Source organism: Dryobates pubescens, chromosome Z (assembly GCF_014839835.1).
Source record: "Dryobates pubescens isolate bDryPub1 chromosome Z, bDryPub1.pri, whole genome shotgun sequence".
Taxonomy (NCBI): domain Eukaryota; kingdom Metazoa; phylum Chordata; class Aves; order Piciformes; family Picidae; genus Dryobates; species Dryobates pubescens.
Window position 1 is genome coordinate 55,308,295 of NC_071657.1, and position 19,520 is coordinate 55,327,814.

At 38.3% G+C, this 19,520-nt stretch overlaps 1 protein-coding gene across 2 annotated transcripts in view; it reads left to right on the forward strand.

Moving 5' to 3' along the window:
* Positions 1 to 19,520, forward strand: part of RFX3 (regulatory factor X3) — a 127,634-nt gene that overhangs the window by 61,196 nt on the left and 46,918 nt on the right. For both annotated transcript variants that reach the window (XM_054179028.1, XM_054179029.1), the window contains exons 2-3: positions 7,996 to 8,120; positions 15,069 to 15,166. In XM_054179028.1, the coding sequence (XP_054035003.1) occupies positions 8,004 to 8,120; positions 15,069 to 15,166 (215 nt within the window). In that variant the 5' untranslated portion in view covers positions 7,996 to 8,003. The remainder of the gene's footprint in view (positions 1 to 7,995; positions 8,121 to 15,068; positions 15,167 to 19,520) is intronic.

A 19,520-nucleotide genomic window follows, 5' to 3' on the forward strand; every position in this document is an offset into this window, starting at 1 on the left:
TGGGTTCACAGTTCAAGCATCTATCTTGCAGGTTCTTGTGGCAAAGAGCTCCAGGTGAGACATGTGGATGTCCTCTTGGTTTCTGAAGTCAGGGCTACAGAGGCTCAGAGGCAAATTATACTCCAACAGAGAATAGAATAGAATAGAATAGAATAGAATAGACCAGACCAGGTTGGAAGAGACCTTCAAGATCGTCGCATCCAACCTATCATTCAACACCACCTAATCAACTAAACCATGCAACCAAGCACTCTATCAAGTCTCCTCCTAAACACCTCCAATGATGGTGACTCCACCACCTCCCCAGGCAGCCCATTCCAATGGGCAAGATTCTAGCTCCCTATCAAGGAGTAAAAGTCACTTCAGAAGTAATTGGAACTGAGTCACAACTTCTAGCTCCTAGATTGCCAGTTTTGAATTGGATGTTCAAAGGTAAAGGTTCAACACCACATCATGCCACAGATGCCATGTGGTCCAAGTGGAGGCTCTGATAACACAGAGACCTCCAATGGGAAATCTTGAGAGACCTGGTCTGGTGGAGGTGATGACAAGTTGGCCTGAAGGCACTAGCTGTACTAAACCTCCAGAGGAGAGAGTAACTCGTGCTGAGGAAGCTCCTCCTTACAATGACCTTTCTGATGATGAAAAGAAATATGCTTTATTCACAGACAGTTCCTGTCATCTTGTTGGAAACAAGCAAAGGTGGAAGTCTGCAGTGTGGAGTCCAACACGCCAAGTTGCAGAAGCAAAGGATGGAGAAGGAGAATCCAGTCAATTTGCAGAGGTAAAAGCTGTCCAGCTAGCTCTTGACGTAGCTCAATGTGAGAGATGGCCAAAGCTTTCTCTCTACACCGACTCCTGGCTGCTAGGAAATACTCAGTGGGGTTGGCTAAAGGACTGGAAAAAGAATGGTTGGCAGAGAAAAGGAAAGCCTATTTGGGCAGCTGACCTGTGGCAGGACATTGCTGATTGAATCAAGAGAATTCCAGTGAAGGTGAGACACATTGATGCTCACATTCCTAAGAGCAAAGCTACTGAGGAACAGCAGCACAACCATCAGGTAGATCTATCTGCGAGAGTTTCTCAAGTAGACATGGACTCTGATCTTGATCTTGACTGGAAACGCTGAGGTGAGATGTTCTTAGCTTGGTGGGCTCACGATTCATCAGGACATCAAGACAGAGATGCAACCTACCAGTGGGCTCATGACAGATCCATAGACATTTCCATGGATGCTATCACACAAGTCATCCATGACTGTGACATTTGTGCTGCTATTAAGCAGGCAAAGTGAATTAAGCCCTTGTGGTATGGTGACCGATGGCCCAAGTATAAGTCTGGTGAGGCCTGGCAGACAGACTATATCATTCTACCTCGTTCTTGATCTGGTCAGCAATATGTGCTTACTATGGTAGAAGCAAACACTGGATGGTTGGAAACTTAGCCAGTTCCACATGCAACTGCATACAACACCATTCTTGGTCTGAAGAGACAAGTCCTGTGGAGACATGGAACTCTAGAGAGGATTGAGTCAGACAATAAAACTCACTTCAAAAAGAATCTTGTAAAAAACTGGGCCAAAGAGCACGGCATCAAGTGGATAGTCCACATCCCGTACTATCTAACTTTAGCCGAGGGAGTTTAAATTCACAGTGTTGTACAGATACAACATTGCACCCAAAGGAAGAATCCATGAGGAATCTACAGTGCGTGAACCATAAGGATCCTAAGAGCCCTGAGTCAACTGAGAGTCCCTGTTCCTTCTCTTCGCCTCGTCTGCAGAGAGACAAACTGTTTTCTTGTTGGTTTTTGGACTTCTTTGTCATCTACATCTGACAACAGCCAGAATGGACTGTGAACTTTGCTTCCTCATTGCAGATATTGTTTCAGATTAGATGGATAGTATTAACAGCCAATGAATTTTTCTAGAAGGGGTGGATTGTTGCAGTGTTAGGCTATGCCTTTTAGACGTTAGCTGCAGATTTCAAGCAGAAAAGTAGAAAAATATGAATAAATCACTATTGGGTGTAAAAAGGAAACCAAAATATTATTCTAAACAAATTCATGCGTGGGATGGACACAGATGTACCCTGACAATCTTTCAAATTTTGCTTCCATTCCCGTTCCTTTTCTTTCCTGTGCTGTGTTCACTGTGTTGGGGTATTTGATTTCTGCTCGCAGCTGGCTCCAGTGTGCTGGCATTTTGAATTTATTCATTCCAGTGACAAGCTTTGTTCTCAGGGGAATGGCTTGAAGCTCTGGTGCTCCTGTGTTGGATACCAGAAAGCCAGGGGTTTTGCAGAGCAACACAGGACTTTCTCAAGAATATCCTGAGAGATCTGCCCCAATGCTGAATAATGATGAGTGTCAGGGTGTATTGGAATGTCTGAGTAAATTCTTAGGGCAATGGAGTCCTCTGGTGGTTTGGAAATTCACCCCTGAGCAAGTGCAAAATCTTGACAAGCTGGTGAAAAAGTCTGTTGTCAGCCTGGGAATTTTTGAGAGAAAGAACTCATTGCAGCGTGGTGGGGACTAGCACATGCGTATTGAACTTTTCAGTATTCAGAGTGCTCTGGAGAGAGAGAAGGTCTCTGGGCCACCAGACATGGCTACAGCAGAGAATCAGCCTGTGCCAGTACCAGCTCCCCCTGTATGTAAAAAGAAGCATATAGGGAAAGCAGCTTGTCTTACAAAAGATAAGGACAAGTAAGGGCCATCAGAGCAACAACAGAAAGAGCCAGGGCTGCTTGCTTAGTTCTTATCTCTGCGTTTGGAAGATGGCCAAGGACAAAGATTGGATGAAGCAAACGGAAGGCCTCAGCCTTCTCATTCTCTCTCCAGGCCTGTCTTTCAGCTGTGAAGAAATTGTCCCAGGGGTCCATCAACTCAAGAACATGTTCTACTCCCCACCTGTATGGTCGTATGTTTCAGTCATGAGGAGCAGGTGCTCCCCTATCTGATGGAGAGAATCTGGGGGTGTGCACCACAGCGTACCCTATGGTTTTACTTGTGTGACCATGCAGAGGACATGAGGAACTGGGATGGAAAACCCATTTCAGTCCTAGCTGAAGTCATCAGTATGTGAATTACAGCAGAATTCTTCCCCAAGGAATGCTGCACCAGTTTCCAGTGGAATATCACCCAAGAAGAGCAGACAAGCTGATACTGCTTCTGATTCTTCTGAAAGGACTCACAAAACATCTTTAAAAGATGCAAGTGATTCCAGTCAGAATTAGAGGAGCCTTGCCTCCAAATGGAGGGGAGGGACAACTGGGTTTATTGGACTATACGGAACCATTGTCTTGGCAGGTTGAAGAGGTGGAGCCCATCTGCATTTCTGGTGTGACAGAGGGATCTCCACTCTTGCATGCGCTGGAAGCTGATCACTGGAATGAAGCCACAGTTTACTTTCACTTGGAGGGGTAGAAAGAGTCACTGGACTTGACTGCCCCAGGGGCGGAAACACAGCCCCACCATTTGGACTGGTCATGGGCTGATCTAGTCTGTACTGGAACAGAGTGGAGCTCCACAGCATCTGCAGTAAGCAGTCTTATGTGTACTGCTAAGTGATCTCACTTTGAGAATGGAGAGTGACTTATGTATGATGTCTATTGTTTGATGTTAATTGCTGCTGACATGATGCAGATGGTGTAGAATAAGGGGTGGAGAATGTCATGGGTTCAGTTGAACCTGCTGCTGTTATTCATACCATGCTGCAGTCATGCCATCTTCAAAAAAATTAAAACTGCCAAATGGAGCAAAGTATTACCGGGCTTGAAGTATAGAATGCAACATAGGAGGCTTCCTGTTCCAGTTGCTGGTTCTGGGTTCTTGGGTTTTGGTCTTTTCCCTTAGGATGGCAGTGGGACAAGGAGGGACGGGTACTAGTTTTCTGACTTGGGCTTTTGGCTTGCTTCTGCTTGCTGGTGTTTTACACTGTGCTTTTTCTGCACGTAGACTAAGGTAATTGAGCATTTTGTACTGTGTTTTTCTGATTTTGATCAGTAAATTCTATTCTTATCTCACTTTTTTTTTTTGGCCTCAATCCCTAGGTTTTTTCCCTCACGTCTGTGTTGGGAAAACAGGTTAAGCTGCTGGTTCAGTTTGACCTGTTTTACTCTGGTTCAAATCTTTACAGTAGGTGAGTGTAGTAGTGCCAGCTGGGTCATCATGGGCTGGACCTAGGCCCAGAGGACCATTTGTGGTGTCTCCAGTTCTCTGTGTCAGTTCTCTCCCACCTAACCATGGATTTTCTCTCATGTGTTCCTTAATGTTTCTGGATATAGTCACTTTCATGACAGGGCAGAGAATACCCAGTTCTTGACTACCCCTGTTTAGCACCCCTCAGCACCTAATAGCAGATTGTCATCTGGCACAGACACACACAGTCTGCCCATTTCAAAAGTTCTCCACAGTAGCTGACAGCTGGTTTACAATGAAAATATCCTGGCTTTATAATGAAGCTACTCACTTTTCCTAAAGGGCTAACAGTAATGTCAGGCAGGCACAATCCACCATAACTGCTGCAAAGAAATGAACATGTTACTCTTCTCATTTAGGTGAGAGTACCTGGCTCTGGTTTCTTGAGCATCTTGAATTGCAGCTGTGATGATCAAGTACTGCCAGAGATGACACAGCAATTAACAGATACATGGCAATATGGAACAGTCTCTCACCAGTAAAAACTGTATTTGATTGTAGTAACGTTCCTTCTCCAATGCAGTGATTGTCAAGTTTGTGCACTGTAGCCATGAATAAACCACAGTCAAGTAAAGCTAAGGGCTAGTATAAATTACTTTAAACTCTTTTCAGCTGTTCACTTTTGCTTCCAGTTGGGGCTACAGTATCTAAAATGATCTTTTTTTGGAACAGATGTCTTAAGCTGTCCCATTTAATTGTGCTCTGAAACTGACTAGAAGTGCTTTTATAGCAGAGAGGTGGTTTAGGAAGTTGTTTGGTGTTTAGCTTTGAATTTCTAGTATCTGCAAGTTGACTAATGTTTTTGTGTGGTTTACATATAAGAATAAGTGCAAGTTTGTTCAGGTAAGCTGGCTGGGTTTTAGTTTCAATTTTGAAGGCATTTTCCAAGTCAAACGTAATGAGCTAGAAAAAGAGTACAGATGATTAATGAGTTAAGGTGAAGGGTTATCCCTTAGTGAGTAGACAGGTCCCTCTGGATTTCATCCTGTCCTTGAGATGTCAACCAGAGCACTCAGTGTGGTGTTTGCAAATTTTCTGAGGGTCTCGATATCTCGTCGATGAAGCACTGGTCCTAGTATGGACGTCTAAGGCACACAACTTGTAAGCAATCTCCATTTGGACATTGAGCCATTGATGGCTACTCTCTGGATGAACCATCCAATCAATTCATTATCCACCAAAGAAGTCCATGCATCAAATCCATACTTCTCCAGTTTAGAGGAAAGAATGTTCTGGGGCTACCATGTCAAAGGCCTTACAGAAATTCAGATAGATGACATCTATAGTTCTTCTTTCGGCCACTGATGTAGTCAATCATAGAAGGCCTGTAGGTTGGTCATGCAAGACTTGCCCTTGGTAAAGCCATACTAGCTTTCTTGAATCACCTCCCTGGCCTTCTTGTCTCTTAGTATAGCTTCTAGGAGAATCTGTTCCCAGGCATGAAGGTGAGGCTGACAGGTCCGTAGGTCCAAGGGTTCCTCAATGTTTAAAAATGGATTCAATATTTCACTTTTTCCAGTCACCAGGGACTTCATCTGACTGACAGGACTTTTCAAATATCATGAAGAAGGGCTTGGCAAGTACATCAGCTAGTTCCCTGAGGACTCAGACGCATCTTGTGTATGTTTGGGTTCCTCAGGTGGTCATGAACCTTGTCTTCACTTACAGTAGCAGGGATTTTGCTCCTGAGATCCTTGACACGTGGTCCCTTAACTGAGGAGGTGTGGGCAGAGATGTTGTCACTGATGACTGAGGCAAAAAAACCCTACTATCCTTGTCCATTGTTTCTAGTTTACCAGTATTTCTCATCAGGGAGAGTACACATTCTTTGACCCTCCTTTTCTGATTGACATACCTGTAGAAGCCCTTCTTGCTATTTTCAGTACAGCTTGCCAAGTTCAGCCCCAGCTGCCCCTTGGCCTTTCTGACTCTGTCTCTACACAAGCAGGTAGTATGCCTGTATTCTCCCCAGGATACCTGTCCCTGCTTGAACTGCCTGTGAATTTCCTTCTTCTGCTTTAATTTGATCAGCAGGTGTTAACACAGCCATGCCAGTCTCTTGCCTTGCCTGAGGACCTAGGGATCAAGAGCTCTTGTGCTGTATAGAAGGCATCCTTAAAGATCTGCCAGCTCTGTTCTGCTCCATTGTCCCTGATGGCAATTTCCTGGGGGGTCCTACTGACTCCTTGAACAGGCCAGAAGTTTGTTTTCTAAAATTCAGGATCCTAACTTTGCTCTTCACCTGACCCATGCCCTTCATGACTGTAAACTCCCCTAGTGTGTGATCAGTGGAGCCTAGCCTGCCTCCAGTCTTGATGTCGCCAATTAGCTAACTCACACTGGTGACCATCAGGTCCAGTATTGCATCCTCTCTGGTAGGGCTGTCTATTACCTGTCTTAAGAAGTTGACCTCAATGCATTCCAGGTGTCTTGAAAGTGAAGCTTGTTGTTGTTAAGCAAGGAGAACACTGAATTTTCTGAGAGGGTCTGAGAATTCTTTTGTGTAGCAATTAATTCCTCCTACTGTATATTGATATGCCCCTAAACAGATGCATTTTGTGTTATGGTTTTGTAGACTTTTTTGGGAGGGAGGTTGTTATTTAGGGGGCAAGAGAGGGACTAGAGTTTCATTTATTCCCTGTCAGCCATGTGGGTCTGTTCAGTTAAAATATGAATCACCTACACAGAGTGTTCTGAGTATTGTATTCTATTTTATTTTTTCATAAAAATCTCCTCTATTATGCATGCTAATGCAACTCATTTTTAATGATATTGTTCTTCAGGTTGCCAAAGAATTCTGTAGCTAATACAGATTAATAGAGATTAAGGGCAGTAAACTTTTTAGATTACAGAGTATTTGGTTTATGGACATGTAATTTGTATTTGCTTTCTGTAATCTTTCACAGAAGCATACAATCTTCTGTTTTGAAGGTACCAGGTAAAGAAGAACTTCCTTCCTCTGGTTATTATTTTCACTGGTTAGTCATCCACTGCTGAAAGGAAATTAATAAATAGGTTGAAATTCCTGATTTTTAACTAGTTTAGGTTTGTAAATTTCCTGTGCAAAACTGAAGAATCTGTAGTTCTCAGTCTATGTTACCTATGAAGTCATAAGTCATCCTCAGCTGTATTTCTGACATTTTCTTTGTAAGGCACTCTTGATTCCTAAACCATCTCCAGATTTTGATTGTCCCATTTGAATGTCAGGGCCACTAATTCAGGCAGTTTTCTACCGTGTATGTATTGCTATATGATTTTAATATGAAGAGACGCTGCTTCTCAGATAAAGTGGTTGCTTTAATGCTGTATACTGAAAGTTATTTGAGTTGCTTTTTCATCATGACTCATTAAATGCTTTTCAGAGTCTGTTTTCCAGATTACAGGCCATCATTCTGTGGCCTGCCAGAAATTTGAATTTGAAGATGCAGAGTTTTTAGCATAATTTATAAGCCAGAGAAAAAAGGGGGTTGAATAATGACTAGTTATATACAAGCTGAGAAGATCTGCTGCTGATATTTTGAGTTACCCCTAAAGTGACAAAACTTAAAGAACTGATAATATGTTTCTGCACATGTGAAAAAAGATATTTTGAGTATGCGCAAGGTAAAAGGAAGATAAAAACTAAGTTGTATGAATGCATATGCCAAAAGTGGGGGGGGGAATCATTTGGCTCATACCACCGTTGGTATTAGCTGATTTTTAGATCTAAATAGAGATAAACAATAAGTTAGTGTGCTAATGTAAGTGATAAAAAAATAAAATAACCTTTTAATTTTACATCTTAATTTTATTCAGAGATCACGATGCAGACACCAGAGACTGGGTCGGATACAGGTTCGACTGTGACTTTACAGACATCTGTGGCTGGCCAGGCAGCTGTGCCCACACAGGTAGTACAGCAAGTACCGGTGCAGCAGCAGGTAGGTGGCTGTTAGTTTTTCAGAGATGTAAAAAAACAATCATTCAGGCAGGGTAGTTCTTTTCAGTGTGGTGAAGAAGCTAATTTTGTACAAGGCTGCTAAATGAACTCTCTGCTCTGCTTTTATCAGATTTATTTTTTCTGAAAGTAAAGTAGCCAGATAAAGGACAAGCTGTATTCAAGATCTGTTTCTCAGTCAGAGCACCTAATAAGCACCACTAGTTTGCATACATGGTTCTAACTGTAGGTTATTACAGAATTAATGTAATAGCTCATAGAAATTTACTTTGTGTTACTGAATAGTTACATTTTTTCCTTCAAATAATAAATATGTTTCTGATATTGTTGGCTATATAATTTCTCCTTTCATTTGGATGTGCAAGTAAGTGCAGTATAAATGTACGATAAAAAGCATTATCCTTTTGCATCTCTGCGCTTGAATCCCTGCAGATCTTTGCACAATGTCATGAAAATACTTGTGGTATGACACTTCATGATGTGCACTTGCCAGGGAAGTAAGAAGACTTTTATAGCAGCCAGTAGTACATTTTTTTTCCTGATGTACAGACCCAATTTATAATGCCACATAGTTACATGACTATAGTTTCTGCTTGTATCTTCAGGAACCTTTACAATGCAAGCTTGCTTAAAAAAAAATAAAATCCAGAAAAGCATTGAATTGGAACCTGATACATTTTATTTAAATGCTTGATTTTTCTCAGAATTCACTAGTGAATCAGTAATTGTTTAAAATACTTTCTCCTGAATTCAAACGATTAAATAATTCGCTTGCTCTCTTTACTTGAATATTGATTAGGGTAGAGGCTTTTGAGTACCATATTTGGTTTTGATTGAAGTTTCCATGATGCTTGAACTTAGCTCACCTTTGGAGGAGTTTTTGTCTGGATAACTCTTTTGTAAGTGTTGTGAAGTGCAAGACTTATTTTTAACTATGAAATACTATTGGATAATTTGTCTGATTTTTTTAGTCTTTTGTGATGACAGATGTTTAGTAATTGTAGTTTCAACTTTCTGTGTAAAAAATGGCAGTTTGTTAGTGTTACATAGTTGCTTGTTTTAACCAAATAGGATATACATATGAAGGTCTAATATCAGGCACTGAATTTTATCTGTGTGAACTACTGATAAGTGTTAAGGGATTGAAGACTGGTGACCAGTTAGTGGCATATAGAATACTTTATAGTATTGTAGTTCAAATAATTGGATTGATTGAACTGTAAGGATAGGATCTTCTATGCATTTTTGTTCTGTTTTTGTCACAAGCAATGGAAGAATGAGCAGGGCTTTGGTGTTTTATAAACTTTGTTTGGCAAAGTTTCTACCTTTTTGAAAACACCGATTATCTAATTAAGTCCTTATTTTCACATGTAAATAATGTATTAATATTTGTCACTGGTTATTGGTATCTTTTCTGAAGTTATTCCAGTTGTCCTTTATTAATGTAATACTCCTGTTAAAACACAGAAGCCCAGAAGTAGATTGTTGAGGGGTTTTGCTTGATTATACCTTAATGAACATAGGAAACTGGATTTTTTTTCTGTTGCACTACCTGAATATGTCAAATTGCACCTTGCCAACCTTACATACATCTCCTTTACTGCTGCTGTTTATATGTATTTCCTTTCCTTGGATACTCCATAATTATTTTGGATTATTTTTCACTATGGGGATATTAGATTGTATTTTTCCAGTTAACTTTTGACAGTGACCTTGGGAATCAGCATAATGTTTCAGAAAGGAAAGGCAGAAGGATCAACCCAGCCAGGAAAGAAGATTTTGTTCAAAATTTTGCAGGGATTGAAGATGTAACAAGAATGTTGGGAAATTCAGTGCAGATAGTATTTCAGTGATTGAAAGATGCAGTGTGGGGGAGATTTTATAGAGAGACAGGATAGATTACAGAAGTGAATGTGTGGTGTGGAGAAAAGGAAGACTGAAGATGTGAAAGAATCAGCGTGTTGAGGAAATCATGGGTGTGATCTGCCCTGAGGGATTGTCTGTATATAGGTTTCGTTTGCCTAAAGTTAGTATGAGCACTATGTAAATTTGATAGGAATGGGCCAATTTGGTTAAAGAAAATCAGAAGAAAGTGCTAATTCCATGAAATTGTTCTCCTGATGGCAGAGGCAGGGTTTATTATTTCTGCATGTTACCGGTATTCAAAGTTGGAGGGAAAGTATTAGGTGCATGGTATAGAAGATAAGGTTTTGACTTTTTCTGTGGTTTATGAGAAATAAATAATGTGAACTGTATGCAAAACATGTGTGAATGCTCACATCTGGGTTATATTGTGAATGTAATTTACCAAAATAATAAGACACTTCTTGAATTTTGTTAAATTCAAAGATACTGTAACTTAAGTGTATTTATATATGCATCCATTTCACATGCCTTTTATCATGTTTGCAGTAATTCATTAGTACTTTTACTGAATAATGCCATTTTGGATTAATATGTTTTTTATTAATACTAAAGCAGTTTAATTTTTCCTGATGAGGTTTCTGTTTCCCATGTTTCCGTTCCTGTACATACACTATACTTAATAAGATAACTCATGCCTTCATTAATCTGGGGGTGTGTTTGTGGCATCTATTTTTCATTTGTGCTCACAAAATGCATCTTTTTCAAAATAAAATATTTTTTCCCTGAAGAAGAGCAAGATGAATAAATGGAATAGTTGATAAAGAGCCTTCTTCCTACAGCTCTGTGCTGAAGTATCCTCCTGTAAGGAGCTAAAGGGTAGTATATGATATTTTCAGCTAAAATAAATTCTTATTTTGCATATAGCTAAATGTGGAGCCCACAAGAGACTGCTGTGATGCTCCAAAAGTAAGGAAAAAAGGTACCATTAGTGAAATCCTGGGCTTCCCCTGTGGTGATAGTGACATGGTGGCAACTGGTTTCATGCAGCACAGCAGTTGTCACTGTTGAGATGGGAGAGAAGGAAATGGTAAGGGGACAAAAATGTCCACATGTAAGCAGAAAGCAACAAGAATAAGGCCAAAAAGGTGGAAATGTAATTAAATTCCATTTTAATAGCCTGAGGAATTTTCTTTATCTTTTGTTTCCTCAGATAGTGGGATTTTTCAGTAAGGTATTATTGCTTTTTCAAGAGACACTCTTTTAGCATAGTGCAGAAAGCTTCTAAGCATTCAGAATTAACTTTGCTTTGTTATTTATGCCATGCAGTGTGGAAGGATTGGAGAAATAAAGTTCAAACTAGTCATATAATCTATTTTATGAAAGTATACCCATATATCAGAAGTTGAGCAGAGCCTTTCTTCATTTTCACCATTCATGGTGGCCATCACAAAGCATTGTATCATTTATTAGAGATGGCAGACTTTTGCTAATAAAAATTGCTCTTAATGCAAATTCATATTTAGCATACTAAAAACATGATCACTGATATTAGCCTTTATATAAATATGAATATACGAAGAATATTGTGGCGTGTGCTATTTATATGTTGCTTGCCAAAAGTAATCCAGACTAATGAAGGTGCAAATATTTTTATCTCTGAGAACGGAAAATTATGCACAGCTAAGTCTTTTGCATAGGCACAGCTGATAGTATTATGTTTTTTAACTTGAAATTCCTGCTGTATTTTGCCCTGTTGTTTTGTTCTTTGCTTAGTACTATTTTGAACATAAGCACTTTTTTATCAGTATGCTTTTATGCACATTATTTATGTTGACATACTCCCATAGACAGATACAACTTTCTGCCTCAATTGTTTCTCTGATGTATACTTTAAAATATAATACTTCCCCCCCGCCCTTCATCTAGTAATTGGAATTATACATGTATATTGAAATAATTTTTCTTTTGCCTTTTATTCTCCTGGAACATTTCAGCTGCCGACTTCTAATCCTGTTCCAGCTATTCATTTCAGGCTAGACTCACTGAAGCAAGAGGAACTAAAGATCTTCTGTCTGACCCCACTTAACTCATTATTTCCTGTACAAGTCAGTTAATTCTCTCCCAGACAATAGCAACTTTTACAATGACTATCTTACCAGTCTGCCCCAGAATATTTTTGAACTTGCATACTACCAATATTTAATTAACATTTCTGTTTCCAGGAGAAATGGTTTAATTCTTGGGCTGTATTTTTTTAATGCAAGAATGCCATTTAGGTTTAGGTCTCTGCTGAATATTCTCCCTGTGGTCTTTGGTTCCTGCTCTGCCCCAAAAACTAAAGAACTTTCTTTACAGAGTTCTTTCAACAGCTGAATAAAGGGTGCAAAGAAAAAGAGAAATAAAAAAGAAGAATATATATTTGTTTTTAGTTCCCAAAAAAAGGTTGATTTTCTTTTCTTGGTAGTGTATTCTTTTCCTTAAAACCAACTTCTCAAATAATTTTGTGCTCATAGAGAGTAGGTATATGCATTTGATTTCTTCCTATCACTGAAAATCCAGAGGTGATACATTTAATTCTCAGGAAGACATTTTTCCTAAAATCTAGAAAAATAGGAAATAAAAACTAATATTGGAGATACCGCATAACAAAGATTTTCAGCATGGCAGAATTTTCATCTGCAAGCCTGTCCCAAAGGTCACTTATTTTATTTGTCACTGCCTGATAGGAAATATACTGACATGTAACTTTCTCTAGCTTAAGGTTGTTATGTACATCACAATCCAGTGTAGTGACTAAAGCTTCCTTCCTTAGGCACTATAATCAACTGTAGCGGGACTGAGTTTCAGAGTAGCAGAAGCAAACAGACTTTTTACCCAAACTTTTTTCTTACTGTGTTAGGGGGGAAAACTTCATTGTTAAAATTTAAAGGTCAAGTATTTTGCTATACAGACATAGTTAAAATGCTTTAATAGCACTGTGCTTTCTTAAATACTAATTTAAAAATAAGTTTCTGTATTTGCATAGTCATGACATTTCCAGTAATAGTGCCTATTAGGTTAATAAAGAATTTACATTAAAATGTTACATTAATTGGTGAAAATATTAGCATTTTTAATATTTTGTTTTATAGTAAATTAATTTGTTGTTGTTGTTCCAAATCAGAAAATAAACACATTTTGTAATTCATCATTTTCCTATCCAATAGACACTGAGCTTTGATACACTCTGTGTGACTTTGTCCCTGCAGTATTCTTCCAGTTCTATGATAAAGGTCATGCACTGTGCTGAATCTGTTATTTTTTAAATGGTAGCAGCTTATATCCAAGAATAACGGGAGAAAATAATATCTTGTATAGAATGTGAATGTGACCTGCATGTACTGATATGAAAATTTTAATGACATTTTTAATGTTCTGTTTGTACCATTACTATAGAGTTGCATTTTGTCAGAATGCAGTGGAGAGGGGGGAATTCCTTTATTAATAGAAAAACAGTGTGGGCATTTTTAATAGAGAATAAGCCATATCCAATGTGTGCAAATAGGAAATGGGGTGCATTTTGGGAAAAGTTGGTTGAGAATATGGAATTCATACTAGGGGTGGTATCATTTCCATAGTGCTTCCCCAGCTGTACCTACCAACACAGAAAAACAAGCATATACGATACACAGCAGGTGACAAAGTACTGGTTTTAAGAACAAAGTCTGCTTTCAAGATGCTTTCGCAATATGTACATCAGTTTGGTGCTCAGTAGAACATGACTTGCCCAAGAGAATTAAATACTTTTAGAGTAAAACATAAAATCTATCATAGTACATTGCCTATATGTTTCACAGTAAAACATATATAAAGCGTATATAAAGCATGTATTTTAGCCAGTTATTAGAGATGTCAATGGCTTTTGGGGGGGAATTTTGAATAAGGAGAGGTAACAAAATTACGGGCATAACTTCCTTTGAGTGGATTTAAATCAAGCTAGTTCCATGAAATTGTGATTTGAATCCAGTTACAAAGTCAAAGATGATGGAAATAGATGTAGCTTAATTCTTAGAAAACATTTGCACAATACAGCTATTTATTATTATTAATTAATTAAAACTGTTCTAAAGCCTGGTAATGTGCATAATTTGGATCAGAATTTTTTGTGCTGACTTTAGAACTGAGTTGTTCTGAGCTAAGTGTTGTTAGGAGAGGAAATGTACACAGCTGTACCTTACTTTAATAATTAGAAAGCATCTTTAAACCATATTTTTTGAGGTTGGTAAATAGTTTTTCAGGTATATTTGTTCATTTATATCTTTATTCATGTGGGAAGCAGAAAACTTTAGATTGTAGTAGATATTCCAACCATCATGTTTTCTCTTATTGCTGTTAATGGACAGAAACATCTGATTTTCTGTCAGGCTAATTATAGGTGTTTTGAATTCAAATTTTAATCACAATCTAATGGGAGGTTTCTGCAGAAGTCTACATTTTCCTTTTAAGTCTGAGTCAATTATATAAAAGACTAACAAAAATATGTGTATTTACAGAACTTCCTAAAATACAGCACAGCTGGAGATACTAAAGTAGAATATTACAAAATAGAATAGCATACAGCATTTACAGGATGGCCAAGGGATCAGGCCTAGCCAGCATGGATTTAGGAAGAGCAGGTCCTGCCTGACCAACCTGATCTCCTCCTATGATCGGGTGACCCACCTGGTGGATATGGGGAAGGCTGTGGATGTAGTCTACCTGGACTTCATCAAGGCCTTTGACACAGCTTGATGCTGTGGTTTATTTGATTAGATAGTGTTGGATGATAGGTTGGACTTGATGATCTCAAAGGTCTTTTCCAACATGGTATGGTCTATTCTATTCTATTCTATTCTATTCTATTCTATTCTATTCTATTCTATTCTATTCTATTCTATTCTATTCTATTCTATCTTTGCTGCTGCAATGACATACCTTTAGTAGTTAGGAGGACAGAGGTACCCCATTTGTTTAGAAGCCATTAGTTGCATTGGAGCATTTGATCCTTCTTTACAATGTTTCAAAGTTCTGGTTTTCTTGTTTTCAGGTACAGCAGGTGCAGACTGTGCAACAGGTACAGCATGTCTACCCAACCCAGGTTCAATATGTGGAGGGAAGTGACACTGTCTACACTAATGGAGCTATGTAAGTTGGGAAATTGTAGCAATTTGAATGTTTATTAAAATATGAAATTAATTAGATATTTTCAGTTAGATTCTGTCATTAGTGTATTTTAAGTCTGAAAGAAAATCAATAGAGCTTCTCTATTGGCAAAATAGGAGTTTTTGGATGAAAAACTGAATTTACACTATAATTGTGCAAATAGAATTCCATTGTTTAAGTTAAATTTAGATGAAATTGCATATACAGCATTGTTTGAAAAAGTACCTTTCAGTTTACAGGTAACATACAGAAACTTTTGTTGTCAGGATAGAATGCAGGGCCTTCTGTCTTCCTGGCTGCAGTCCCAGTGGCAAATGCATAGAAAGGTGCGGCAGGTCTAGTTATTATGTTAAACAAGTAGTAATGTCATTTCATTCTTGTGTATTGCAAACTTGACTTTTTCCAAAGGAATGGGGAAGGGCAGAGGAAGGAGAGTAACATTATCTCCTTTTTCTGCCTTTTTAGCTTCTTTTTGGCGCATTATAGTGCATTTACTGCTTCCCTGAACATGCTTTTCCATCATCAAGTTCTGTTCTTCAATACACAAGCTTAGAAACATAGAAAAAATAATCTAAGTTTGATGGGACATCTGGCAATTATCCAGTCAGTCCCTGACTTGGAGTAGCACCAGCTTTTAAGTTGGCTTAAACATCAAAGTAGGATCATGTTGCTTTGGAAGGAACTTCTCTACCTCCTTTCTTTCATTTGCTTACCTTTTGCTATTTTAGGTGTATTACTGGCTTTGGGAAGTGGTGTGGTTTAGAAAGTTTCTCTATTGTTTGTAGCTATTCAAAAGAGCAATATTGGAATCACAGACTTCTCATGTTAGGACTAGGAGCATTCTTTGATCATTTCTAATAGCATATTTCCCTTAGTTCATTTTTCACGTACTGTCTTGTCTGTTTTTAATTGTAAATCCTGAACAACATATCTTAAATGCGCATTAAGCTTCTCTGTTATACTGACTTTGACTGAGATAAGTGTTAATTTTCTTCATGGTACCTGATACTGGGCAGTTTTGGACTTGTGCTACAAACCACATTGATAGCACAGAGATGTTTTCGTTGAGCAGTGCTTACAGAAGAGCCTTTTCTGCTTCTCATCACTCCCCTTCCCCCACTGAGTTGGCTGGGGATACACAAGAAGTTGTGGGGGAAATGCAGCTAGGATAGCTGATGCCACCTGACCAAACGGATATTGCAGGCCATATGATGTCATATTCACCATATAAAGTTGAGGGGAATAAAAAGCAAGAGGAGGGACATGCAAAGTTAAGACATTAGTCTTCACAAATCACCATTATGCATGATGGAGCCCTGCTATCCTGGAGATGGGTGAACACCTGATTTGCAGTTTTAAAAAAGTATTTGTTTCTCCTCTTCTTGTTTTGCCACTGCATTAGATTGTTCAGAGCTATATTGACGTCAGAGTGATTTTTTTAGAATATTTGGAAATAAACAAATACTTGGAAATTAACAAAAAGCTTACTCTAAACAAAGCTGGCATAAATTGTTGTTACGCTGTAACAGATAACAATCACAGAGGCAAAGAAACTCTGTAGTGCTAAAATATTTAGGCAAAAGTTGCACTTCATCTTCTTCCATTCTTTATACTGAAATCTGTGGAAGAGGAGCCTTGTGGATCCTGACAGATTCAGAGAAGCATGTTACAGGTAGTTTGTCCAGCAACTTCCAATCTGAAAACTTTCAGAAAATAGATTTAGGCTTGTAAGTGATGCAGTTGACTAGAGTGATCAATGATTTGTCTTTTTTGGTTGTTATTCTGTGGTTATATACTCAATATTTTTTTGACCATGGTAAATCAAAATCTTCATTCTAACTCAAAATCAGATACAGGATGCTTCCCTAATCTGTGGAGAGTCAGTACTGCCCTAGCAATGGAATAACAAGCCTACCAACCCATAGTTAGGGTGAAGACATTAACTGGGTGTACAGTCATCTCTGGAATAAATGTTACATGATGTCAAAAGAATTTTATTATTCAAAAATGAAGTACTTGATAGTATTGACTTAAGACAGTATATGATAGCAAGAAATTTCTGGATTCATTTAGAATACATAGAAGGAAAGAGTTACCTGATTTTGATTTTATAGGTAAGAGGTTTGTCAGGTTTCACAGTTTTTGCTAAGCGTAACTGTTGTATTCTGATGAAAGAGTTCTTCCCACGCATTTTATATTGGAATTTATTTATGCTTCAAAGTTACTTTGTTTATTATCAGAGACATAATGATAATTCAAGGGGTGTAGCATACAGCTTGTCGTGTATGTTGTATAATATACTTGAAGTACATTACTAAATACGTGTCTGGTTAATAACAATTACGATTGTCAAGCATGTCACTCTATCCTGAAACAAAAATGCATTGTTGTTATTATGCCATGTACAGGCTTACCTGGCATTTTAGAATAGATAAAGAATGCTACCATTGTACCTACATTAAGAAGCCAAGTGAGTCCTGTGTATTAGACAGTAACATAAATTGTAATGCATTAATCAAATGCAGCTGTTTACCTGATAATTCAGGTGGGGTGAAAATTGCCGAGACTGTCTAAGAAGTGTGATTTAGTTTTATATGAAATTGATAAGCCAGAAATATGAGAAGATATGGATATTATTTATTAAATATAAAAAATGATGTAAAAAATGACTTTTCCAAGCCAATTTAATTCAGGTTCATTGCCTGGTTGATGGTAGGTTAATTACACTTGATATAAGGCTAATAAATGGTAGAATAACAGTCTAGAAAAATCAGAAGTTGGAGTACAGAGGAACAAACTGGACATTTCTTATACATGCGAAAGAAACAGCAATGTTGCCTCAGGTGGTGAGATGGACCACCTCAAGTTCACAATGGAGCTAACCAACAGGTAAACAAGCTATAAACCTTAGAAATAACCAGGTACATTAGCGTAACTTACTCATGGACTGCCGAACTGTTAACTACCAAAACCTTTGCTGAACGAAGTGATGTCCTGAGTTCATATTTATAGTTCAAAAGAGCAGTATCCAAAATTAGAGGAAGTGAGAGAGAGACACACGGGTGTGGCGAAGGTCTAGGCACTACACTGCTAGGACAAGAAAAGATAATTGCTTTGAAGACAGGAGCAAGTAGGTGTTTGTCGCTGCCTTGAATCCCATTAACAAACAGTGGGGGAGAAGACGAGAGGTGAGAGAAAAGAACAATGAACATACGAACATACGGGTTCTCAAAATCTTCCCCTATAAATTCCCTTTTTGAAAACTGAACAGCCCAATGGCACATTAGCCATTCAAATCCCGCCAATCAGTTCAAAATGTTTATATGGCGAGCAAACTGCACATGCCTTCTCTCATAGTGTCTGACACATGCAGTTGCCTTTCTGAAATAGGAGGTTTAGAGTCCAGCTTCCATCCCCTCCAGGCAGCCTTAATGGCGCCTGCCTATTGGCTCCTTGACCTCAATCCAGACCCTGCAACAGAGAGGGAGGAGAAAGTGCGGTGGCTCAAACATTTAGCTGGCTTATTAATGCCTCTTCCAGGACAAAGTGTCATTGCTTTGCATCCAATACTCATTCTTCACCAATCTGATGTACTACTGTTTGTGTAGTTTACGTGGGCAAAACATACCTTGTATGCAAAATCAAGAATTTACATTTACTGTAATTGTGCTTCCTAGATTCCATCCCTTTTGTAGTGTGCTCTTATTGCTCTATTTCCATCTGGAAAAAGATCTTGGACTGAGCATTGGAGGTCTTTTTTTTTCTTTATTGATAATAAATGCCTGTTTGTAACATGTGTAATTTGTTTTAATGTGGAAAATAGTATTTATTTATACAGAATAATGCAGCTCTGTTTAGGTAAATTTTATAAAGCTTTCCCTGGCTGATACATTTTAACTTACCTGTATAGACAAAATACATATACATACATACATATATATATATATATATATATAACCAAGTCAACTATTCACCATTACAGAGGAAATTGCTTTCCTTGAATTTTTGTTCTCTGGTTATGGATGTATTAATTGCCCTTTCATAATGCAGATTTTGATCTTTAGTTTTAGCAGTTTCATTTGATAAAGGAGGAGGATTGCTGAAAGGAAATGATGACTTACTAGTTTATCAGTTCTTCCATCTCTGTCTTTTCATCAATTGAGAAGGCTTTTGTGGAAGAAGTTTATTGCTTCACTGGGATTTAATCTGTTATTAAAAAGCCCTGAATCAATATTTTGGTTACAAGGAATATATGTCATTGTGGGGAGACAGGAAGTTGTGGAAGACAGGGTGAGACAGATGGTTCAGCCCTCTCCATTATCAGTTGAGCACTGTG